The sequence below is a fragment of the Moschus berezovskii genome, chromosome 10 (assembly GCF_049115385.1).
Source record: "Moschus berezovskii isolate FMDL1 chromosome 10, NW_MosBer_1.0, whole genome shotgun sequence".
Classification (NCBI taxonomy): Eukaryota; Metazoa; Chordata; class Mammalia; order Artiodactyla; family Moschidae; genus Moschus; species Moschus berezovskii.
The window spans coordinates 19611330-19639004 of record NC_142469.1 but is presented as its reverse complement, the minus strand read 5'-3'; the positions used below and the strand labels follow the sequence as shown (position 1 = coordinate 19639004).

At 35.4% G+C, this 27675-nt stretch overlaps 1 protein-coding gene and 1 non-coding gene across 6 annotated transcripts in view; both read right to left on the bottom strand.

Annotated features, from left to right (window-relative positions):
- Positions 1-27675, bottom strand: part of SENP6 (SUMO specific peptidase 6) — a 137375-nt gene that overhangs the window by 48840 nt on the left and 60860 nt on the right. For 2 of the 5 annotated variants that reach the window (XM_055433444.2, XM_088840543.1), the window contains exons 7-9: positions 21849-21919; positions 6362-6510; positions 823-1210 (exon numbers count right to left, since the gene is read on the bottom strand). In XM_055433444.2, the coding sequence (XP_055289419.1) occupies positions 823-1210; positions 6362-6510; positions 21849-21919 (608 nt within the window). Of the gene's footprint in view, positions 1-822; positions 1211-6361; positions 6511-20339; positions 20388-21848; positions 21922-27675 lie in introns of those variants that run through there. The other 3 variants (XM_055433448.2, XM_055433451.2, XM_055433450.2) reach the window with 2 other exon arrangements.
- Positions 25920-26023, bottom strand: LOC129561371 (U6 spliceosomal RNA). Its single transcript, XR_008686987.1, has one exon. It is a non-coding gene; the product is annotated as a U6 spliceosomal RNA (small nuclear RNA).

Here is a 27675-nt window from a genome sequence, read left to right as displayed (position 1 = left end):
ATTTCTCTGGAGTTTTATTTAAACATTAAGGATGTACAACCACAATATTATTTTAATTTAAATTAATTTGAGATAATTCTTTGTGTTTAAGCCACCAACAAGGTATATAAATTCTCCTATCCATCACAAATAAAGAGTAGCATAGTATAAACTCTGATCTGCACCTTGCTTTATTCATTTGATAAAATAGCTTAAAAATCATTCTATACAATATTAAGTAAGTTTTCCCCCCTTTACAGCTACCTAAAGTCTATTCAATCAGTCTATGACTGTTTCCAATCTTATGCTATTTATTACAAAAAGGACTGAATTTCATATACATACACATATGTATATGTGACTAAAAGACAGGAAAAGGATTTAGAGGAGGAACAACAGTAGTAAGGGAATGAATTATCAGGGTCCTCTCTTTAGTCAAATGCTTTATAGAGCTGTGCTAGGCACTTCATGTTATTTTTAAATTTAATCCCTCAAGAACACTATCAGGCAGGAAATATATCCACTTATATATCAGAGATTAAAGTAACTGGGTCAAAGTTAGAAAGTTGGTCCTAACTGGCAACTGACCTAAGACTAGGGCCAAGATCTATGCTCTTTTTTTTTAACTACTTAAAATGGATAGGGTAAGGACAAAGTCTAAGTCAGTTACTATTTTTCAATTACATGGGCAGTTTTAATAATCTACCCAAAAAGCATGTCATAGAACTGATACAAAAAACCTTTTAAAACTACACTTCAGAAATACACTCATGCTCACATTAAAAATATATGTGAAAAATATTAGACTCACATAAGCAATACTAAAGAGAGTAAAATACTTACTTGGATCATTTAGGTCTGACAGGCTTGTTTTCCTTTCTTTCAGGTTTGTAATTTTGGCTACTTTTGCCCTAGATAAAATGACTTTCCCATTAGTATGTAAATAATTATGTCCACTCTCATCACAACTCACAATAATATCAATTGGAATCTTTCCCACACTGTTGCCATAAAACTTCTTGGCTGGTAATATTGTGTTTTGTGACTTCTGTCCTCCAGAATTCTGATGAATTGATGTTCTTACTGATAATCCAGCAGAGTCATTCAAAGTTACAGCTTGTCTGCAATTTCTCTGCAAATCCTTAGGAAAAGCAATACCACAACTTTGGCATTTGGTCTGATTTTCTTTTTCTTTTCCACATTTTGGACAATATCCACACTGTTTAGAAACCTTAAAATCCAAAAGAAAGAAAGGGAAAAAAAAAAAGACTTTGGCATTTTATTTCAACATCATGGAACAACAACAAAAATAATATCAAAATTAATCTATTTCTCATCACCATCGCGATGGCTTCCACAAAATCCTGAATGTTACTTGGGATTTAGCATCACAATGCTGGAAGGAATTTTCGAAACCCTCTAGTCCAGCAGTCTTCAAATCAGACTATGCATATTCCTCAAGGGCTACAAAAAATTTTTTCTAAGGCATACAGGACATAAATAATCTTAAGGTAATCAATATTTAGGTGTTCAATTCACACATATAACCCTTCCAAAAACTGCTCTGATTATGCTATGTCAAAGTGTCACCTGCCACAACTGTTCTTCTCATACTTTAAAAAAAAAAAAAGAATCCTAAACCCATCTTCCATTTGAAATATTAAAATGGTGCATGGCCCTCAGTTCAGTTCAGTCACTCTGTCATGTCCGACTCTTTGTGACCCCATGAACCACAGCACGCCAGGCCTCCCTGTCCATCACCAACTCCCGGAGTTCACTCAAACTCATGTCCATCGAGTCGGTGATGCCATCCAGCCATCTCATTCTCGGTCGTCCCCTTCTCCTCCCACCCCCAATCCTTCCCAGCATCAGAGTCTTTTCCAGTGAGTCAACTCGTCGCATGAGGTGGCCAAAGTATTGGAGTTTCAGCTTTAGCATCAGTCCTTCCAATGAACACCCAGGTTTGATCTCCTTTAGAATGGACTGGTTGGATCTCCCTGCAGTCCAAGGGACTCTCAAGAGTCTTCTCCAGCACCACAGTTCAAAACCATCAACTCTTCGGCAATCAGCTTTCTTCACAGTCCAACTCTCACATCCATACATGACCACTGGAAAAACCATAGCCTTGACTAGACAGACCTTGGTTGGCAAAGCAATGTCTCTGCTTTTTAATATACTATCTAGGTTGGTCATAACTTTCCTTCCAAGGAGTAAGCGTCTTTTAACTTCATGGCTGCAATCAGCATCCACAGTGATTTTGGAGCCCAAAAAAATAAAGTCAGCCACTGTTTCCACTGTTTCCCCATCTATTTCCCATGAAGTGATGGGACCAGATGCCATGATCTTAGTTTTCTGAATGTTGAGCTTCAAGCCAGCCTTTTCACTCTCCTCTTTCACTTTCATCAGGGTATAAAAATCACCAAACCAAACAGAAAGATACTGTTACATGTTAGAAAAATGAATTGATTCTACGTTCTGGTTAAGACAATCTTTTACAAGATAATTTATTTCTAAATTATCAGTGCTACAAAAATAGCTCAAGGAAGGTCCAATCTAGGTCTCTTACAATTATGATACCATTAAAGAAGTTTTTATGACAGTAGAGTATCATATGATTTTGAAGCCTATAATGTAGGAGTTCAAGGTATTTGGTGATATTGCTGTAATAAAACTCTTTCCATACTCATGTACCTATTTATGTAAAAAGGTTCTTCAGTACTTAACATCTATTAGAAGGAAAACATGAATAGATGCTGAATCCAGTTTCAATATGTAACATAATATTCATCCATGGACATATAAAATAATTGAGAAAAATAGTCTGTCTATAATTAAAAGATGCACTTCCAACAATTTTGCTTTTACATCTAACTATTCATCAAACTTTGTATAAAATATATGGCTTTAATCAATTATATACTATTAACAAGTATATATTATTAATTTGGATGTGCCCAGATCCATATATGAGGAGACTGATTTAACTATTCTGTTTTAAAAGGTTACTCCTTTCACTATGTCAACTATTACATCCTGTGTGATCTTTTAAATTCAGGATGAAAAATGCTCAATGTCAACTTAAGAATACAAAAGAGATTAATATAATCATTTAAATTCATTTAGGTGACAGAAGACATCAAGTAGTTACAGGACCAACGGACAGGTGGTAATTATATATGATTAAATGTGTAGAATTACATTTCAAAATTCACCAAACTGAATGCTTAAGTTCTATGCATTTTATTTTATATAAATTTATGACTCAAAAATATGTACACAAGCAAAAACGACCTATAATGACCACTACTCTAGACTTACCTGTTTGCTGTAAAGATGAAAAAACTGACAGAGAAATTGCTAACTTTGCCCAACTGACCATGACAAAGCTGTTCTATTATACCATGTTACCTGTTTGAGGGCCTACCCCAGATAACAAAAAGGAATGAAATTTGTTACCCAGATAACACAAAGGAATGAAAACCAACAAGGGCAAAATTAAACTTAATAGGTAGAACATCAGCTCAGCATATTTAGCTTGTACTTTTTTTTTTCCCCTCTGCAAGGACATAAATAATTCAATTACACTATTCTGAATGCATAGGTAAGTTATGTGAACAGCTGGTTAGATACAAAGGAGCAGTCCCTATCCACATACTACCCTGTGATGAAATATCTAAACCTCTTAAAAAAAAAAAATCTAAACCCCCTCATTTTCATGAGCATAGATCTCCGCATCTAGCTAGGTTTTAAACACATCCATTTATGTGAAAACTAGACCCTCATTTGTCACAGTGGGAGTCAGCTCTATGTAAGCTAATTCTGTCTTTTATTAAGAAGAATCAATGATATCATCAAGCTGGGTTCAGACTGGCTCCAATACTTTAGTGTCTATAATAAAGGATATATTTCAATAAAAAGAACCCTACGGAAAAAAATACTTTCACATATTTGCTTTTATAAAATTGATACTGAAACAGAAAAAGCACTTCCCTACTATTAAAAATTTTAATATTAAAATATAGAAGGAATTATATCATGAGCTATTATCATATGCCATCCACAGGCTAAGAAACACATAACTTAGAACCGTTTGCAGCAATTAGGAACAAAATGCAGATCAGCTTAACCAAACATGGCATTACACTTTTTATGATAAAAACTATAGATAAAGAATTTTATCAACCTAGTGCTCTAAAAACTAGAATCTCAACATTGTTCAATTATTTTTAGTAAAGTAGCAAATTTTCTTAATAGTTTTATGTTAAATATAAATTCCTTCAGAAAACAAAGATTAATTAAAGTGTGATTTCCCCCCTCTTTGGTCAGTGGAACACTTTAAAATAAATCTAAATCTCATTATCACATATTATCTGCCAGTCTATACACATTAATAATAACCCGTATACTTAATAAGAATAAGCATGTCTTTGATGAGACACCACCGAGACAATGTCATATTTTGTTAAATATTCTGAACCTGTTATAATCTCATTAAATACCAAAGACTTTGTTTTCTTACAAGCAGTATGTAATGTGAAATTTCACAGACTATACATGGAAAGAAAATACACTAATCTTGTTCAAATATTTAAAATTACATAGAGGATGGTTACAATCTATTCTTTATCTCCACTAACAAAAGAATAAGTGGCAAAGAAGTAAAGAGTAAAAAGAAAGAAAATATATTTTCGATGTTAAAAAAAAAATTCTGAGGCTTTTAGCTGGCATGCTTAGGGAAGGAAGGATGGTGTGTGCGTGGGAAGAAGCTCTCTTCTTTTTTCCTCCTTTCCAGGGGTCCAGCAAAGGGTCAAGCAGTGTGGGTGATGACAGTATAGCCCAAGCAACCTTAGTATTGCCTGCCAGAAGACTGGTCACAGAAAACTCAACTGAGCAAATAAGTAAACACACTGGAGATAATGGAAGACAGGTTTCTCAGTCAGAGAAGAGAGTTACAAAAGCATGCAAAGCACAAAAGGCTAAAATAAACATTGTGGTGTTGGACTAGAATTGGAGTTATCAATGCAAACTCATGAATTTTAATACATACTTAATATTAAGACATACATACACAAATATTCCTAGTTCAGTCTGCTGAGAGGGCCTACAAATTTGACACCCAGTAGCAACAAACTGCCCAAATATCTTCTTTCCACTTATACAAACAATAGCTCCTTGGAGAAATGCATGACTACAGAGCTGATACAGAGAAATACAAAGAAATCTAGACCACCTGGCTATACCAGAAAGCAGGTACTCAAATAATGATGGGGATACGTCAAAAAGAAAACAGTAGCCAGCTTGAAGAACTTTCCATGGGCCAAATCTAGGGCAATTTGAGCATCAAAATAAAAAATGACAGAATCTATGTCTCCATGCTGATAAAAATAGAAAACACGTAAGTAAATGTGGGATAAGAAAAAAACTCTTATTAACAAATAAGTATAGAAATACTAGGGACCTCCCAGGTGGCTCAGTGGCAAAGAGTTGGCTTGCCAATGCAGGAGAAGCAAGTTAGATCCCTGGGTCGGGAAGATTCCCTAGAATAGGAAATGGCAACTTGCTCCAGTATTCTTCCCTGGAAAATTCCATGGACTTAGAAGCATGGCGGCTACAGTCCATAGAGTCACAGAGTCAGACATGAAATGAGTGACTGAGTACACAGAAATACCTATTAAAAATATCTACTAAAATACCTGGAAAAATCTAGAAAAGTACATTTTAAACAAGATAAAAGTGAGTATGAGCAATAATGTCAAAATCAACATTATATACCTCCTGATATGATGCAATAAGATCATAGCATCACCTCTGAGGAATCTTGAAAAATATATAAATCATGAAGAACCAGAAGCCAAATTCAACTTGAGGTACAAAATAAGTGGCTGATAGTTCTTACAAATATCAAGGTTACAAATGACAAAGGAACATCAAGGAATTATACCAGATTAAAGAAGACTGAAGATTGCCACAACTCAATGTAATATGATCCTGAACTGGATCCTGTTTCCATAAAGGACATGGTTAGAGAAAACGTGAATGGAGTTTGTGCATTAGATGATAATTCTGGATCCATGTTAATTAAACATTTCTGACAGTTGTACTCTGGTTCTACATGAGAATTTTATTTTTTAAAAATTCTGATTGAGAGCAATTATGTGAAGTATGTTGTAGGGAAGTATTCATGTCTTTTCAGAAAGATATATATTCTGGACTTGTGACAATTGAAAACTGATCTAATGAAGGCAAAGAAGTTTGCCAAAGTAACCTTTTCTAGTTCTCTTCCAGTCCTATTTGAAAAGATCACCAGAATTTAATAAGTACTAAAAACAGTAATCATAAAAATACCAACTGATTAGCAACAAAGAATAATTTCTCTACCCACCTCTAAGTCAGTTAAACATTTTTTGGAAGCAGGAGACGGAGAAGGTGGGGTGGACTGATATGTACTACTGTGGCGTTTCTGTGCAACTTTCCTTTTAATCTCAGACTCCAGGTGTGATTCAGACTCTTCTGTTTTTTTCATTATACGATCTAAAAAAAAATGGGGGGAAAGTACTAAAAGTAAACTTCATAAATTTCTCATTTTTTGCTATGAAAAAAATACTAACTCATATTATCAAATTATGTTTTAGCTAAAAGAAACTAATGTTTCAATATGTACAATAGAGAAAAATAGAACTTTAGGCCAGAGCCAGTAGCCATCTGGTTGCTCTTGTCTGTCCTTCACCAGGATCTCTTTCCACCTGCTCTACTGTGGACCATTTTCATCAAGTGTACCAATATTCTCTTCAGCTTGTTCTGTGCTACTAAGGCAACAGAGCGCTTTCTGCACTGAATCTCGCACACACACGTTTCTTTTTCCTACATTACTGTTCTTAGATCAGTAATGAGAAAAATATGAATTCAAATGCTGAGTACAACTGTTTTGATAAAGGAAAGTAATTCTCAATTTAATGGCTTTTTAATTTCAAGACATACAAAAGAGAATTTTCTTCATTATTTTTCAATGTAAAGTCCATCATTTTCATTTCTAATTAATTCACAATTAGAATTTTAAAATGATTTCACAAATTCCAAACAGAACAATTTAAAATTCATTACAATTTGACTTCATCAGCAAAGAAAACTGAACATGTATCTAATTCAAAAGTTAATGAACCTACGCTGATGACTAATTCACGTTGTTGTACAGCAGAAACCAACACAACATTGTACAGCAATTATCCTCCAATTAAAAATAAAATGAAAAGGCATTCAAAGAAAAGTTAATAAATCTAAAACAAAAATGTTCTACCTGCATAATCCCAAGTATGTTAAATATTTCCATTCTCCTATCTTCAACATCCTCTAAAACTGAAGAAACCCATGCAGTTATTGTTGCTTGGTGCAATCACAGAGTTCCACCTCCTCAGCATTTGCTCAGTCAGAATACCTTTATTTTCCTGCTAATTGTTGACTTGTCCCAGTGAGTCCTTCCTCACAGTCAAGGGCATTCTACTACAGTCAAGGGTCTTAAACTCATTCCTTTCTCTCCAGCTCCACTGCCACTATATTTCAGGTGCTTAACTCCTACCTAAATTGATCCCCCTCATTCCAACTTTGTTTGCTTCAAATCATTCTCCACTTACTGCCAAAGTGATCTTTCAAATGATCTAATCATTCTAATGTTTAAAGTGTTAGTCACGCAGTCATGTCCGACTCTTTGTGACCCCAAAGACTGTAGCCTGCCAGGCTTCTCTGTCTATGGGATTTTACAGGCAAGAATGCTGGAGTGGGTTGGCATTTCCTTCTCCCTACCTAATGCTGAAAATCTTTCAATATTTTCAGTAGCTCAGGAAAGTCTAAACCCCATATCTTGGCAAGGTGAAGTTTGTATTGATGTTCCAGTCTTAATTAAAAAACAAACAAACAAACAAAACACTATACCCCAAAGAAGTGTATTTCTCCAGGGTATTTTCTTTCTCACCTTCATATATATGTTATTCTCTTTGCAAGCAAAGTCCTCCCTATTTATCTAGTAAATTCAAACTATTCTTCATTAAGAAGCTACCTCTGGCCCCACTATGCATGATGAAGCACATCCTCAGAGCCTCCACAGCACTTTATCCATACTTCTATTAGCACTTATTTTATTCTCTGCTAATTATTTACACTCATCTGTTTCCTCCATTATACTGTCAGCTCTGAAAAAGTAGAATAATGTTTTACTCACATGTTTTCTCAGTGTTTAGAAAATGCACAAGGCAAGGGCTCAAAAAATGTTTACTGGATTAATGAATCACATTACAAAACATCATATAACACAAGTTTTAGTAACAGATCTAGATATGTCAGGACTCAGCCAGGGAGAGGAAGGAAAAGCTGTTCCCAAGAATACCTGAGGTTACACAGCAGTTGCTCCAGCCAGAGCATACAGGTGTTAGTTACATTCCTATGAAGGCTAACATTGGTATGGTATTAAATGGATTGGATTAGATCTAAAAAGAAGTTTCCATACAAATGAGTATTAAAGAAATAGAATGTGGCACTAAGTAAAAAAAAAAGGAGGCAGACAAGATATGGAATTCAGAAAATACACAGTTATCTGGAATACACAGCCGATTACTGGCATAATTTAATTTAGAGACAGCTATTTTAAAACATGGGCTTTTTTTTCTCCTCCAACTTTTTTGGTCTTACTAATTAAATTTTTGTATGTATACAAAAAAGTTTTTTCCTTTTAAACATATTTTAGGAATCTTTGTAATCCCTACAAAATCTTTGCAAATCATTTCGCTCAAGTATGTCTCTATATCGTTTTCCTGCCAGACCCTTAGAGAATGACATTTTAAAAACTACTATCATTTCAATCCAGATCATATAATCACACTCTTCTGTCCACTACAGCTATCTCATCATGTCTAAGTCACATTTTTCTCTACCACATAATTAACAAGGGAGAAACGAGTGGCCCAAGCCCTGAAAGAAACAGAAAAAATTTTATTGATAATAGAGAAAAACAGTGTATATATATATGTACCACATCTTCTTTATCCATTCCTGTGTCAGCGGGCATTTAGGTTGCTTCCTGGCTATTGCTGTTAAAACGCTCTGGCTATTGCTGCTGTGGCTGTTACAATGCTCTGGCTATTGCTGGTGGTGCTGCAATGAACACTGGGGTGTAACTATCTTTTCAAATTGTGGTTTTCTCTGGGTATATGCTCAAGAGTGAGACAGACAGATCTTATGGTAGCTCTGTTTTTGTTTTTTTAGGGAAGCTCCATACTGTTCTCCACAGTGGCTGAACAATTTACATTCCCACCAACAAGAGTGAAAGGTCCCTTTTTCTTCTTGACAAATATACACTGCTATATATAAAATAGATAACTAAACACACGAACACATACCAAATGAAAAACCCAGAACCAATATACAAAGTACAAAAGAGCTAATGTTAAATAATCCAGTACTATGAACTGGCTCACTAATTACTCTGAGAAAATTGATTCTGGAGAAACTAATTTTGGCAAATCAGATAAAAAAGAAACTGCTTTCCCAACTTAAAGATTTACACCCTAAGATGGCATTTAAAATACTGCCTTCAATATTGTACTTAACCCTCATTTATGGCCTAACAAGCCCAATCCTGTAATCATTTCATGGGCCCAATTAAATAATGTGCTGCTGCTGCTGCTGCTAAGTCACTTCAGTCGTGTCCGACTCTGTGTGACCCCATATATGGAAGCCCACCAGGCTCCCCCGTCCCTGGGATTCTCCAGGCAAGAACACTGGAGTGGGTTGCCATTTCCTTCTCCAATGTGTGAAAGTGAAAAGGGAAAGTGAAGTCGCTCAGTCGTGTCCGACCCTTAGCGACCCCACGAACTGCAGCCTACCAGGCTCCTCCATCCATGGGATTTTTTAGGCAAGAGTACTGGAGTGGCTAGCAATCAGTAATTTCCTCGCCTGGAAATTTAAGATGCTCATTCACATTGAACACCTAATGTTCATATGTTCCCCCAAAGCTTATTTTACAATAGCTTATATACATATTAGTATATCCTTTTCAGCTGGATTATATTTGTAATATGCAAACTCTTCTGTATCACTGTTATTACAAAATGATTTCAAAGATTTTTATTAATTTTTAAGAAAACAAATTTTGGCACCCAAAAAAAGACAACAGAGGAAAACAATTTTAAAATCTGACCCCTCCCTAAATCAAGATTATAGGGTACCAAAAGAAAGTGACAGAAACACAAAGAATGACATACTTAGAAGTTTTAAGATGAAGCTTTATCTTGAAGTAAACACAACTAAGAAGATTATGATAATTCATGTGAAAATTAACTAGTTTCAAATTATAGCCAGAAATATAAAATGGCTAAATACTTAAAACTTGATAAGTATAAAAAAACAGCAAATGCCTAACAAGAGGCTCATGAAAGTTTTAGCAGCTAACTGACTATGAAAGTTATTTTTGCTAAGCTATGACACAACCTCCAAACCCCCAAAGTACTCCAGGGAGGTACTTAAGAGAAAACCTATCTGCCCACCCCACCACCTTTTAGGGATGAGAAGGTGAACAGAGTATTTATTCAAGCTATGCAAAACAAACACCAAGATTAAGATGGAGCACCATAAAACTCCTAACAGAAAACATGAAGCAGAACGTTCCCCGACATAAATCATACCAATGTTTTCTATTTCCCAAAACAGAAATAAAAGCAAAAAATAAAAATAAAAAATAAACCAATGAGACCTAATCCAACTAATAAGCTTTTGCACAGCTAAAGAAACCATCAGCCAAACAAAAACAATCTACGAACTGGGAGAAATTATTTGCAAATGATGTGACTGACAAGGGCTTAATTTCCAAAATATACAAATAGCTCACAAAAAAAAACCTAAATCAAAAAATAGGCAGAAGACAAAAACAAACATTTCTCCAAAGAAGACATACAAATGGTCAACAGGTGCATGAAAAGATGCTCAACATAACTAGAGATTATTAAAGAAGTGCAAATCAAAAGCTACAATGAGGTAACACCTCACACCAGTCAGAATGACCACTATCAAAAAATCTGCAATAAATGCTGGAGAGGATGTGGAGAAAAGGAAACACTTTTACAGTGTTGGTGGGAATGTAAACTGATACAGCCATTATGAAGAACAGCATGGAGAGTGCTTAAAAAAAAAAACAAAGCAGGAATAAACCTACCATCTGACCCAGCATTCCCACCTCTGCGCATACACCCTGAGAAAGCTGCAATTCTAAAAGACATATGCACCCCAATGTTCACTGCAACACTATTTACAACTGCCAGGACATGGAAGCAACCTAGATGCCCATCTACACATGAATGAATAAAGATGTGGTACACATATACAACAGAATATTACTCAGCCTTGAAAAAGAACAAATGTGTCAGTTCCAGTGAGGCAGATGAACCTAGAGTCTGTTATACAGAGTGAAATAAGTCAGAAAGAGAAAAACAAATATATTTTAACACAGATCTATGGAATCTAGAAAAACGCTACTGATGAACCTATTTGCAGGGAAGGAATGGAGATGCCGATGAAGAGAATGGACTTGTGGACACAGTGGGACAAATGGGAACGTAGCACTGCCGCACATATACTGTCATGTGTAAAACAGATGGTTGGCGAGAGGCTGTGGCATAACACAGGGAGCCCAGTCTGGTGCTCTGTGATGATCAGAGAGGTGGGATGGGAAGAGGGGAGTGAGGCTCAGGAGGAAAGGGATATATGTATAATTATGGCTGAGTCGTGCTGTTGTATGGCAGAAACCAATAAATGTTGCAAAGCAAGTTTCCTAAAATTAAAAAATTTTAAGTAATAAAATATTCTTTACAATTAAAAAAAAAAACCACAATGAGGTATCACCCTATACCAGTCAGAATGGGCATCATTAAAAGGTCCACCAACAAGAAATGTTGGAGAGGGTGTGGAGAAAAGAAAACCCTCCTTCACTGTTTGCAGGAATATAAATTGGTGCAGTCACTATGGAGAAGAGTATGGAGTTCCTTAAAAAACTAAAACTAGAACTACTATATGATCGAGCAATCCAGACAGAACTCTGGTTCAAAAAGACACATGCAGGCTTCTGGTTAAAGACAATGGAGCAGGACGTACTCCTACTGCAAGGACACTAAAATAACAACTAGCTGTTGAACAACCACTGACAGGAGAACGCTAGAACCCACCAAAAAAAAGATACCCCACATCCAAAGACCAAGAAGAAGCTGCAGCAAGACAGCAGGAGGGGTGCAGTCAGGATACAATCAAATCCCATACCTGCCAGTGGGTGATGTACAAACTGGAGAACAATAATACCAAACAAGTTCTCCCACTGTCGTGAAGGTTCTCAACTCCATGTCAGGCTTCGCAGCCTAGGGATCTGAAAAAGGACTGGGAATCCCCAGGGAATATGACCTTGAAGACCAGTGGGATTTGACTATAGGACTTCCACAAGACTGGAGGAAACAGAGCCTCCAGTCTTGGAGGGCACAAACAAAACCTTGCCCACACCAAGATCCACAGAAAAAGAGCAGTGACTCCACAGGAGATTGAACCAAAACTCCCTGGTAGTGCTGAAGGGTCTCCTGTGGAGGCATGGGTTGGCAGAGTTGGAGACTCTTTGCGACCCCATGGGCTGTAGCCCACCATGCTCCACTGTCTGTGGGATTCTCCAGGCAAAAATACTGGAGTGCGCTGCCATGCTCTTCTCCCGGGGATCTTCCTGACCCAGGGATCAAACCTGTGACTCTTCCATCTCCTGCACTGGCAGGTGGGTTTTTACGACTAGTGCCACCTTGGATGGATCATACATATATAATTACCTTAATCAATAATTACCTTAAATGGATTAAACGCACCAATCAAAAGACATAGCCTGGCTGCATGGATGAAAATAAGTACACGTATGCACTTCCGCCTACTACATCACTCTGCTGGAACCCCCAAACTGCATGTCATTGTTTTATAATGTTAGGTTAATCATGTTCCCATTATCACTTGCAATTGTAATTATCTTTTATTTTTTGTTTGGCTATTTCTTGTGAAAACTTATAAACATCTATTACTAATGTGATCATGTAACTCTCACTTCCACTGACTGTATCATGATTGAGCAACAGAAAAATACCAGAATTCTAAATAACCAAAACTACTGTTTAATAGAAAAGCCTGTAATTCCTTTTTAAAATCCAAATACATATGAGAATTATCTTTGAATTAAAAAAAAAAAAAAGCCTGTTTTCTTTTTCTCAAAAGCTCCAGATACATTTCTAATGAGCAGCCATGTTTGAAAACAATTGAACTATACTATGATCTTTTACTTTTACCTAGTTGGTTTCCCTTTTGCTATTTCATATTCAATGCTTCCACATCATTTGCATTTTATATTTTCCAATTTCTCCTTCTCTTCTTTGATATTCTTTCTTATCAAGTGTAGTAGAAAAGCTTTTGTATACACACATATAAATAGTACGCATAATATATATTTTAGAAAACTTACCAATTTTGCCTAACTAAAAACCTTGCAATATTTTGATTCCACTTGTTTGACTTAATATGAAAAGAATGCTACATTTATAATTTAAAAAAAAAAGGTATGCAGCAAGAAACAAAGGTGTACTGTATAGCACAGGTAACTATAGTAAGTATTTTGTAAAAATCTATAATGGAAAATAATCTCAAAAATAATACATATGTATATGTATAACTGAATCACCTTGTTTTGCACCTGAAACATTGTAAGTCAACTCTACTTCAATAAAATATATATATAATGGATGAGAATAAACAAAAAACTTACATTAAGGCAAATTAAAAAAATACATGCACTCCAATGTTCATAGCATATGGATAAGAATAAATAAATAATTTACATTAAGGCAAATTAAAAAAAATACATGCACTGCAATATTCACAGCAACACTATTTAGAATAGTCAAGACATGAAAGCAAGCTAATGTCCATCAACAGATGAACGTATAACAAACATTGAGTGATACAAATGAACTCAATTAAAAAAAAAACAGAAACAGACTCACAGACATAGAAAACAAATCTACGATAAACAAAGGGGAAAGGGATGGGACAAATTAGGAGTTAGGGACTAGCAGATACAAACTACTATATATAAAATAGATAAATAACAAGATAAGGCCCTACTGCATAGCACAGAGAACTATATTCAATACCATGTATTAATAATAATCTAGTGGAAAAGAATATGAAAAAGAACACATACTATACATGTAACTGAATCATTCTGCTGTATACCAGAAACTAAAATTGTAAATCAACTATACTTCGATTAAGAAAAGAAAAAAGATTAGAGTATTTCCTGGTGGAATTTCTAGCTCAATGTCTTTTTAATATACCACCCTATGTCCAGGTATGCAGAAGAGATAAATATGGAAGCTATTAGGAGATAAGTAAAAGCGGTTGGCTCTTTAGAATAAATTTTAAAATATATGCAAAAAAGAATGGTCCTCCATAAAAAGAATGTTTACAGTAGCTTTACTCATTAAAAAAAAAACAAACCTAGAAAAAACTCAGGTATCCATCATAGGAGAATGATAAATAAACTGTTACAGCCCTACAATACAATACTAAAAAGGAACAAATTGCTAATGCACGCAACAACACTGGTCAATGTCAAAAACTCTACCTGAGTGAAAAGAAGACTTACACAAAAGTGTACACACTGTATTATTCCACTTATGTGAAAATGGTTACCTATGATGGGTCAGAGATGAGGAGTAACTGGTAGGAACATGAGGGAACATTCTAAAGTGATATCATTTACACTATGTGTTCCCAGGGCCTTAGGTTAGAAGGGTGTGTATACCTGTCAAAATGTATTCAACTGTACACTTATGACTTGTAAATTTCATTATATGTAAATTCTATTTCAAAAGAAAACAAATATATATTGAACTCTAATCAAATGTCTGCTAAAGTGTTTAGGAGTAAAACTATACTGGTGTTTGTAATTTTAAATGTACTGGAAAAAGTAGATGAATTTATAAAAAATGATTAGATATACAAATACATAATGAAGTAGTGTTCATTACAGAATCTATGTGGTACATGTAAATTCACTTTTAAAAGTTAGTTTTTTGATATGTTTGAAAATTTTCATAATAGAAGTTGGATGTCGGGTGGGGCAAGAATAGCCCTTTTTTTTGTTTGAAAATTTAGCTCTGATATTATTAATATGCTGGAAAATAGAAACTTCAAGGATAGTTAGGATACAAACAGCTATCTTTATTACTATATTATAGTTATTTATTTGCTTTTAAGTTATTTTTATCACCTTTTGAAAGAGAAAGACAAATTAGAAAAATGGTTTTATCCATCATGTCGCTGTTACTATGACCAATATTCATTTAAAAATAAAATTAAAGTCATATATCATATGCTAATTATAATCTCCTTAAAAATCACTTTGGGCTATGCTGAATATGTGTGATAAACAGAGAACACAATAGGCAAAGAACACAACAGGCAGACATGAATAAAAGAAGAAACCCAAATGGCCACTTAACATACAAAATGCCTGGACACTAATGAGGAAATGTGAAAAAACAAATATTATTTCCCAATCAGTCTGGCAAAGCCTGAAAGAATGTAAGATCTAATATTGCTGAGGAGCATATGAGAAAATAAACATGGATCATGCCTGCTGGGTGCTGATACCCTTTATAGAAAGCATTTTGGCAGAAACATATCAAGTCTTTAAAATGTACATAACCTTTGACCTTGTAATTTTATTTCTAAGGACTTGATCTAAGGGAATAACAAAAAATACACAAACTGCTAAATTATTAATCATAATAATATAATATCAAAACATTCTAATTTAATTATACTATATAAATATAGTGGGTCACTTCACATCTATTAAAAAATAACAGCGACTTGGCTATAGTCCATTTGATTCCTTTAACTGTGTCTTTCATTTTGGTTTTCCTCTGGAATTCCAATATCTCTTAATGAGAGTACAGAAACCAGATAATAGCATAACAAAGTCAAGACGCAAGTTATAGAACAATACATACAGTATAAATGCATCAAAAAAATAGCTATATATACATAGAAGTCTGGCAAGTTATCAATATATGTTAAGATACTAAAAGAAGATACCTTGACTCATTAAGATGAGGGGATATATTTCTTCTGCAAATGAGTTAAACACTAAGATTTAAGTTAGAATCATAACGCAATTATATTAAGAATGTAATTAAATATTTACTCAGAGACAGCATATAACATCTTTTAATTCTCTGATAAGAACACAAAAACAGAATGGAAAACAAAAAGGAAGCTTACAAGATCAGAAAAAAAAGAGAGATCTTAATTAAGACATTATTTTTCATACTTAGAAAAAGTGCAAAAAGAACACCAAACAAAAAATCAACAGGATATGTGAAATGTCCAAAAATTATACCAATACTTAGTTTTTATCAGCTTTAACTCTACAGAACTGCTTAACAGTAATTACTAGCCTAGTGCTGATAAATAACTATAATTCATATTAAGTGCTGCTGCACTGGAAAAAGACTCTGATGCTGGGAAGGATTGGGGGCGGGAGGAGAAGGGGACGACAGAGAATGAGATGGCTGGATGGCATCACGGACTCGATGGACATGAGTTTGAGTGAACTCCGGGAGTTGGTGATGGACAGGGAGGCCTGGCGTGCTGTGATTCATGGGGTCGCAAAGAGTCGGACACGACTGAGCGGCTAAACTGAACTGAACTGAAACGCAAAATAAAGGAGAAAAATAATAAATGAAGTCATCATAAGTGTTGCTGCTGCTGCTGCTAAGTCACTTCAGTCGTGTCCGACTCTATGCAACCCCACAGATGGAAGCCCACCAGGCTCCCCCGTCCCTGGGATTCTCCAGGCAAGAACACTGGAGTGGGTTGCCATTGCCTTCTCCAATGTGTGAAAGTGAAAAGTGAAAGTGAAGTCGCTCAGTTGTGTCCGACCCTTAGTGACCCCACGGACTACAGCCAACCAGGCTCCTCCATCCATGGGGTTTTCTAAGCAATAGTACTCATAAGTGTTAAGAACTATAAAAGGACAGTGATACCTTTAAAGGAGAAAATTATTCCAGGTGCTATGCCATTGACTACTGATCCTGGGGTTTGAAAACAATATTTTAAAAACTATCTTCAAAGAAACAATATACACAACATTATTATTATAGCCCTATCATTCGTACTATATCCAAGTATACATGAACCTACCTAACACAAAACTGAACTGACCTAACACAAAAGAGCTATCAGTTCAGTTCAGTGCAGTCACTCAGTCGTGTCCAACTCTTTGCCACCCCAAGGACTGTAGCACATCAGGTTTCCCTGACCATTACCAACTCCCAGAGCTTGCTCAAACTCAAGTCCGTCTAGTCGGTGATGCCATCCAACCATCTCATCCTGTGTCATCCCCTTCTCCTCCCGCCTTCAATCTTTCCCAGCATCAGGGTCTTTTCAAATCAGTCAGCCCTTCGCATTAGGTGGCCAAAGTATTGGAGCTTTAGCTTCAGCATCAGTCCTTTCAATGAATATTCAGGATTGATTTCCTTTAGGGTGGACTGGTTGGATCTCCGTGCAGTCCAAGGGACTCTCAAGAGTCTCCTCCAACACCACAGTTCAAAAGCATCAATTCTTTGGTGCTCAGCTTTCTTTATAGTGGGAAGACCATAGCTTTGACTAGATGGATCTTTTTGGCAAAGTAATTGATGTCTCTGCTTTTTAATATGCTGTCTAGGTTGCTCATAGCTTTTCTTCCAAGGAGCAAGTCTTTTAATTACATGGCTGCAGCCAACATCTGCAGTGATTTAGATCCCAAGAAAATAAAATCTTTCACTGTTTCCATTGCTTCCCCATTTGCCAGGAAGGCATAGGACTGGATGCCATAATCTTCATTTAATGAATGTTGAGTTTTAAAAGAGCTTTTTCACTCTCCTCTTACACCTTCATCAAGAGGCTCTTTAGTTCCTCTTAGCTTTCTACCATAAAGGTGGTGTCATCTGCATATCTGAGGTTATTGATATTTCTCCCGGCAATCTTGATTCCAGCTTGTGCTTCCTCCAGCCCAGCATTTCGCATGATATACTCTGCATATAAGTTAAATAAGCAGGATGACAATATACAGCCTTGACGTACTCCTTTTCCTATTTGGAACCAGTCTGTTGTTCCACGTCCAGTTCTAACTGTTGCTTCCTGACCTGTGTACAGTTTCTCAAGAGGCAGGTCAGGTGGTCTGGTATTCCCATCTCTTTCAGAATTTTCCACAGTTTATTGTAATCCACACAGTTAAAGGCTTTGGCATAGTCAATAAAGCAGAAATAGATGTTTTTCTGAAACTCTCTTGCTTTTTCGATGATCCACTGGATGTTGGCAGTTTGATCTCTGGTTCCTCTGCCTTTTCTAAAACCAGCTTGAAGATCTGAAAGTTCACGGTTCACATATGCCAACACACCAGGAATTATATAGCTCCCAGGACTGGTGTATTCAGCGTCCCTTACCCTGCGGCAGGCCTGTTAACCCACACCTCATCCAGAGACTCCTGGACACTCACAGGCAGGTCTGGCTCAGTCTCTTTTGGGGTCACTACAGTAAAGAGTCTGCCTGTAATGCTCAAGTCCAGGGTTCAATTCCTGGGTCGGGAAGATCACCTGGAGAAGGGAATAGCTACCCACTCCATTATTCTTGCCTGGAGAATTCCATTAACAGAGCAACCTGGAGGTCTACAGTCCATGGGGTCGCAAACAGTTGGACATGACTGAGCAACTGCAACTAACACTGTCCTTTTTTACAAGCTAAATATACCAATATTGCTTTCCCAAAGCTAACATGTTTCATGTGGACAGGTAACATTTATACATATATATATATATATATATATTTACACACTTTATTATGAGCCCACAGGCATACACTAAGTAAATAAAGCAGAAAGTATAGCTCCTCCCTATAAAAAAATTTCAGTTAACACATGTAAAGAAATAGAAGACTACCATCAATAAATACTGAGTAATAATCGTTGCCAGCAAGAGCCACCAAAAGATGCTAGTATCAGTGGACACAATTTTGAGGAAAAAGAGGGTATCTGCATAGTGTCAGAGTCCCAAGTTATTAATAAGGAGGGGAGAATAGCTGTATGGTGGAAGAACTCACCAGAAACCACCTAAATAGGACATCATGTTTAACAGTAGTTAAGACAAACCAACATCATACAACCCTTGATATAATGTGTAGAAAAAGACACACCCTAACTTTCATGAAAGTTTTGCCAAAAATGAATAGTCTGAATCTAATCATAAGATGCAAAGAACCGACTCATTGGAAAAGACTCTAATGATGGCAAAGACAGAAGGCAGAAACAGAAGGGGACTTTAGAGGATGAGATGGCTGAATGGCATCACCAACTCAATGGACATGAGTTTGAGCAAACTCCAGGAGATGGTGAAGGACAGGGAAGCCTGGAACACTGCAGTCCATACGATTGCAGAGTCAGACGTGACTGAGCAACTTAACAACAAATCATAAGATAAGATCATTCAAACTTCCAAACAGAAAGGCATTCTACTAGTATTCTTCAAATTAATCAAGGAAACTTAGGAGATGTAACAAATGTAAGATCCTCAAACTGGATCTTGGAACAAAAAAGTTATCAGTGAAAAATTGGTAAAATGAGACCAATGTCTGTTTGCTTAGTTTAAAATGTTATACCAGTGCCAGTCGCTTAGTTTGTAAACGTATTATGACTGTAACATGTTAACATTAAGAGCAGCTGGGTAAAGGGTAAATAAGTTCTATTTTTATAACTTTTCAGTACTAATTTAAAATGATTTCAAAATAAAAAGGTTTTTTTAAAAAAAGGTTATTCTTAACTATTTAATGAATATCACTTTTTAATAAATTAAAAAGTTTTTTATTTATTTTTGGCTACACTGGGTCTTCAGTGCTGCACAGGCATGCTCTTAGTTTCGCGGGTGGGTGCTGGGGGGCGCTACTCTCCAGCTGTGGTGCTTGGGCTTAGCATCATGGTGGCTTCTCTTATAGAAAAGCACAGGCTCTATCTACACAGGCGGGCTCAATCGTTGTAGCTCACGGGCTTAGTTGCCCAGTGGCATATGGAATCCTTCCAAACCAGGGATCTAACCAGTGTCCCCTGCCCTGGCAGGCGAATTCTTAACCACTGGACCACCAGGGAAGTGTCTGAATAAACAAAAAATTTTTGTAAAATGTCTGGGGCTCACTGATATCTAAAACCATATAATAGGCCAAATCACTTAACTTACTGAAATGCATCTGGGTAAAGGGAATGAGAAGCGTACCTATTGTGTAGTTCTTCCCTGAGGATCAGAAATAAGTTTCTTTTTGATCTAGGGAGAAAATAGTAAAGCACAGTGGTTAAGAGAACATGTGGTCTTTATCATCATATAGACCTGGATTCCAATACTAGTCTGTGTCCTTGAGCAAGTTATATAATCCCTGCGAACCTCAATTTTCTCCTCTGTACAAAATGGAGGTAAAGTTGGACTTAGCTTATTGAGATCCTGGGTAGGGAGCTAGGATAAAAGCAAATAATCAATGTCAAGCATCTGACTCAGCTCAAGTGCAGGGTAAGATTTCAGTAAAGGTTTACGGTATGAATGTTAAAGAGGCTACCACATTTAATAAACCTAGTGAGCATAACTATGCATTACAAAGTATACTAATTCACATTCATAACAACTGCAAATCTTTTGTGTATATATAGAACATACTTTATAAAGAGAATATTCGAAACATAGCTTCTTTATCTTTTCTTGATAAAGAAGCTATGTTTCGAATATTCTCTTTATAAAATATGTTCTATATATACACAAAAGATTTTCATCCAAGGTATAGAAAAATATAGGTGCTTTAAAAAAAAAACTGTTGGCAACCAGGAAAACTCAGGTGCTTAAAATCATTCAATTTTGGATAGTAAGAGCCACTACTGCTATTTAAAACAAGTGAAAAGTCTATGGGATTAAGAGATACAAACTACCATACATAAAATAGATAAGCAACAAGAATATATTCCATAGAACAGGAATTATAGCCATTATCCTGCAACAACTTAATGGACAATAGACTGTAAAAATACTGAATCACAACACTGTACACCTAAAACTAATATAATATTGTAAATCAACTTATACTTCAATTACAAAAAAAAAAAAAAGCCAAAAAATAAACAAACAAAGGCCTGGGGAAAACAAGATGGACACACAGATTGAAAATCTCTATTCTAAATAATGAACATCAATTTGATGGTATAAACAGTTTTCATAAATACTAATTGCTCTTATTAGTAATTTTTTAAAAATTATTTTGATGTAAATTAAATTTCTACTTACAATAATATTCCAACATCTACTATTAACACAGTTTTATCAGGTATGGTCTCTTTTTAATTCAGTGATTTTCTTGTCTAGAATAATTTTCACCCTAAAATTTAGAATACATTAGGCAACCACTGAATTAACACTGTTGCACTATGTTATAATCTTAACATAGTGCAACAAAACATAATTCTGAAGCTATAACCCATCCAGAGTTAATATTTGATCCTGAATTTAACAACAATGCTAATATAATCAAAAAGATTTCCAACTCTCGTCACCTGAATGTGTACTCTCTGAATCATTCTCCAATGATTTCAGATGAGAAATAAATTCTCAACTCAGTTATTAAAAATGGGTCTATATATTTCTAATATAACTGGGAATATTCTAAAGCCAGTGCTACCTAATCTACCTTTCATACAACAACTCAAAACCCTTCACAGGTGTTAACAAATAAAACTGCACACTTACCAACACCTTGGGGCCGACTTAACCTTACAGGGTTACTTTCAAATTTTTGGACATGAGGTGGGTATTCTTTCCTAAAAAGGAAATTCATATAGTTTTACTCTAAAAGAAAAAAAATATTTTTAAAATGAAAAAGTAGAGGGAATACTTACAATATGTTTATCAAAAGCAAATCATAGCTTCTTTGTTACATAAAAAGTGGTAATATAAAATAACACTATATTACACAAACATACTAAACCTTAATTCACTACAAGATCCTGAAGGGCAGTGACTATATTTTATTTAAACTGTTAATCTATGCCACCCAAGAGTGGCAGTCTTTCAAATAAACATTTAATAAATGAATCCAAATATTTATCCTTTGGGAAGATACATATATTCCCCCAACGCACAAAATTTTAGAATTTTTCTTTTGGAACTACTTTCATAATCCATTTATAAAAACTTTAAAAAAAGAAAGGCTTGTAATATTTCATTGTCACATGCCGTTCTGAAATAAATTACTCAGCTTAGAATGAATATCTGCCCAATTTTGCTGTAAATGTTTCTAGCTGTTTAAAAATCAATGAATAAAGGGAATAAAGAGTGAATAAGATCTTGTTCTTCAGGATAATTACAAAAACAGTAAAAAAAAAAAAAGTTATATACGAAACTAGAATTCATGAAACAAGTATTCATACTTGTGACTACACAATGCGACTACGCTTGTGACTACACTTCTGACTACAATGTCAGAGAAGTCCAAATACACACCAGTTTGGGAGAAAAGCAAAAAACCTATAGCTAAATTGTGGGATAAAACCATTAAAGAAGAAGATTTGCAACAGAAGAGGGAGCTACAAATAGCTACTTCCCCATCCAAATGAAAGGCTCCAAAAATATTTTCATATTATTTAACGGGGGAATTAAAAGAGGTTATTCTGTTCTTTATAAATCCATTTGCACAAGTGATCAAACCTATCCAAAGCAATACAATTAATTAACCAAAAATTAAACAAAAATCCTGAAGAAGTTTTCCTTGTAAGGATTTCATATTTTTATATTGCAAAAGTCAAAGCACCTGAATTGAAAGCAAAATAAGAAAATGACAAGAAGAACACAGTAAGAGTAGTGACAGTAGTGTACTTTTGATAGCAGTTAGCAAATAGTGAGCATAATGTGCCAGGTACTGTTCTAAGTGCTTTGTATCTATTAATCCTTTGGCTTTCACGATAACCTTATAAAGTATATACTACTGTTAGCACTTTACAGATGAGGAAACTGAGGCACAATGAGGTTAATTAACTTGCCAATGGTCACAGAACTACTAAATAGCAACACCAGAATCTGAATCCTGGTAAACTGCATCAGTATTGGTAAGTAATGGTATTTTCATTATTATCGTTGAGCAGTATGTGGTCCACTGGGTCATTTCCACACTGTCAAAACTTTGTGAAGATGAGAATTTGGCTCAGAGACAGCAGTACCAGTGCTATGAAAAATAAGGTTTTCAGCTCCTAACTACATTAAGCTTTAAATAAAGTACATATTTTTATATTCTACACCTTTTCACATTAAAAATGATATAATATAGTCTTATCCATATACAATCAATTTTCAATCTCTGTTATAACTCTACACTGGAAAAGTAAAAATACCAACTATAAAATACAACCGAAGCATTAAATTTGAAGCAAAATACGATACAACTAAACTCCAAAACCTCTATGTATTAAAACAGTGGCCATAGAAACAGTAGATATTCTTAAATACTAAGGATTATTAACAAGCAAAATGATCTGACAGAGTGGCCACAAAATCTGGAAATACAGATAATTGGGACTTTTGTCTATTTAAACCTGCTTTACTTATTCTGGGGTATGCTATAAACACAAGTTCATTCAGTAACAACTGGCATAAATCATCTAAGACAACATATCACAGATATGCAGAGATTATTAATTCACTCAGCTCTCTGCTATCTGACAGAGTGCACTGAACCATGCAGCTGATGAGGAACAAATACCACAAGGAATATATGTGCCATATAATGTCCATGACTATCATGTATTGTCATGTTAAAAATTATGTACATGTGCCAACATTTCCAAACCTTATGGCCACTCTATCTGATATTTACTGTATTTTGCCCTATACAGAGCAAATTTTGTTTTAAAAAAATGTATTATAATAAGGAAATTACTAAAGTAAAAGCATATCTTAATTTTAAGAATAGAAGAACTTCAGAATAAAAGTATCTGTTTAATAAGAGAATTAAAAGAACTTTATAGATACAATCTTGTGCTAACTTTTGTTAGGAAGTCAAAAATAAACTTTTATGTTAATTTCTCAGTCTGAAGGTTCCAACACTCTACAGACATTAAAAATTTCAAACTTCAAACTAGTATGATGCTTAAGGCTAGGATTTAATTTCCCAGTGGATTTTCTTTCCTACCTTAAACCAAGCAGAAGCAGAGAAGTGTCCCTACCAAGTGGGAGAATTTTTTCTTTTGCTTCTGAGAGTATGTGTTTTGTATATAAGTTTTAGAGAACCTCATTTCATGGATCATGGATCCAATATTTTACAAGCTGCATAAAACTAGATACCTTTTTCTCCCTTCTGTGCAAAACTGTTTAAATAATATCAGAATGTTCTGTTTATTAAAGGTTAGATAGGCTTCCGCTTTGGAAGTCTTTTTTTTTTTTAAATAAAATTTAGAACAAATTTAGATTTACTGAACCTTTGAAAAGATAGTTCAGAATTCTCTTATATCCCCCCAGTTTTTCCTAATGTTAACACCTTTAGTACCCTCATATCTATGTCAAAAAAATCAACATTTGTACATGGCTATTAACTAAATGCCAGACTTTGTTTGAATTTTACCAGCTCTTCCACTTTCCACTAATATCCTCTTTGTTCTAGAATACAATCCAGGATTCACTGTTTTTAGTGATCCTGTCTTCCTAGGTGTGCGTGCATGCGCGCGCATGTGTGTGTGTGGGGCTCAGTCATGTCTGACTCTGCAACCCCATGTACTGTAGCCTGCCAGAATCCTCTGTCCATGGAACTCTCCAGACACAGATACTAGCCCGCCAGGCTCCTCTGTCCATAAAATTCTCCAGGCAAGGATACTGGAGTGGATTGCCATTTCCTCCTCCAGGGGATCTTCCCAACCCAGGGACTGAACCTAGGTCTTCCGTACTGCAGGCAGATTCTTTACCGTCTGAGCCACTATGGAAGCAGCTTCTTTGTTTCTCAGACTTAAATTCTTTTTCATGACCCTGGCACTTTGTAAGAGACTGGTTAGTTATTACATAGAATACCCCTCAACGTGTGTCTGATGTTTCACTCATGACTAGACCAAGCCTGTAGGTTTGGTGGATGTCTCATCACATCGTATCAGAGATTACATGATATCAATGATTTATAACACCAGTAAGATTAACCATGATCATCTGGCTAAGGTAATGTCTGCCAGGTTTCTCTACTCCAAAGTTACTTATTTTCCCTTTTCAATGTTCTATTTGGAAGCAAATTCAGTTAGCCCAGCCCACAAGAGAGGCAAGGGTACTTAAATTCTGAGGCTTCCCTGGTGTCTCAATGGTAAAGAATCCACAACGCAGGAGACGCAGGTTTGATCCCTGGGTCAGACCCCCTGAAGAAGGAAAGAGAAACCCACTCCAGTATTCTTACCTGGAAAATCTGGTAGACAGAGAAGACTGGTGGGCTATAGTCCATGGAGTCACAAAACAGTTGGACACAACTTAGCAACTAAACAATGCTTCAACTCTATTTCTTCCTGAAGAGGGGAGTATCTACACATATTATTTATTTGGAATTCTTCTGTAGCAAACAGCTGTCAATTTCTCCCAATCCATTTTATGCAGCGTACAAAAATTTTAGGTTAGTTCAGTAAGTAAATCACTTATTCAATCATTTATACCAGTACCACCAATGGATCTTTATTTTATACTTTAGGTTACAATTCAATTGTTTTGGTTCTGGCGCTTGGGAGCTCTTTCAGTTGGCTCTTGTGTTCCTTTCCTGTGACGTCACCTTTTTAATTCTGATAAAATATACGTAAAATTTACAGAAATATGGAATGCTTCACCAATCTGCATGTTATCCTTGTACAAGGGCCATGAAAATCTCTGTACTGTTCCAATTTTAGTGTATGTGTTGTTGAAGTAAGCACCCTTTGGTTTTTTGAATTGGATTCTGATACTACAAGCTACTCTAAGATTATTTTGTGTTTTCCCTAACCCGTCCCTAGAATCAGCCATTTCTCCATGTTCCTTTTATTAGAATATTAGAAAACAGGATCTGAGTGCTGGTTTATTTTTAGTTGGTTTTAATATCTTACTTTATAAACTGTTCCACTGCTGTAACTGACTGCAAAAGATGTAAACTTCCCTAACAAAAATTAAATGTGTCTATTTTCCATTAAAATCCATTATTCCAAACTCATGTTTAAACTTCACATTTTTGAAGCTTTATTAAAATTTCCCAAAGTTATACTCTAACCAAAAACTTTTTTGCATTTTAAATATTTTAGGGGAGCGTTATTCATTTCTCAGATTATGTCCATTATGAAATGCACTCCTTCATCCTATTTAGTGCTTATAATCCTTAATTCGCTCTCATTTGTTGCTAAAATTCTACTCAAGCTTTCCTTTTGTTTGCATCTTTTTTAACTTATTTTCAATTGGCGGATAACTGTTTTATAATAGTCTGTTGGTTTCTGCCATATTGCTTGTATCTCTTTTGACTCTAAGAGTCAAGAGGCCCTTTACTTACAAAACCATTATTTTAGAAGTAGCTGATTCTTATAAACAGTATGATATAGCTGAGTTTAATACAAATTTGTCTTTTAATAAATATATTCAACCTGATCAGAATTACTATTGCAGCTGATAAACATGTTTCCTTTCATCTTACCTTATGAGTTAGTTGTTCTTTATATTTGTTTCATTCTTTCCTCTTTTTTCCTATTCTTACTGACTTACACAATTTCTTTTTAAATTTATTTATTTGCCTGCGATGTGTCTTAGCTGAGGCATGTGGGATCTAGTTCCCTGACCAGGGATTGAACCCAGGCCCCCTGCACTGGGATTGCGGAGTCTTGGTCACTGGCCTACCAGGGAAGTCCCCACAATTACTTTTCACTTATTTTTTTCTCCTCTGGTTAATTTAACAAATACAATAGTTACCTTCCCTGTCTCAACTCTTATTTCAATTGCATACTATATTCATTTAACATGTTATCAACATTTCAACTATTTCCTTAAGCAAGATATTCTACACACCCCAAAGACACAAAGATCTTTAAAATCCTTTCACTTCCCCATCCTATCCCATTCAATCCCTTTCCCCAAAAAAAGCCATAAGATTCCTTTTACCTATGTCTTTCTACCTCTCTAATTCCTAGACTTTGCTGAGCTATTAATAGTTTTGAACAGTCCAAGATTATTACTGATATTCTATTTGGTAAGTGAAACAAGCTTAGCCTCAATTAAACACCACATAAATCATACATAAAAGACTATTTTTTTAAAAAATCTCAAATATTTATCAGGTAGTAACACTTCTCTACCTAAAATGCACTGAAAGTTTTCAGTGAGTGCACCAATATAAAACTCAAACTCTTGAGATCATCTTACAAAGCCTTTTATGATCTAGGGGTTCTAGCTGACCTTACTAAACCAACCCTCATAACATTTTCCCTTTGCTCCCCAAGTTCCAGCCACAGTGGTCCCTTCCTTCTGTTCTCTGAACATACCATACTCATGCCAGCATTAATATCTTAGCATCACCTTTCCTATCTGAAGAAGCCATCTCTATGATCAC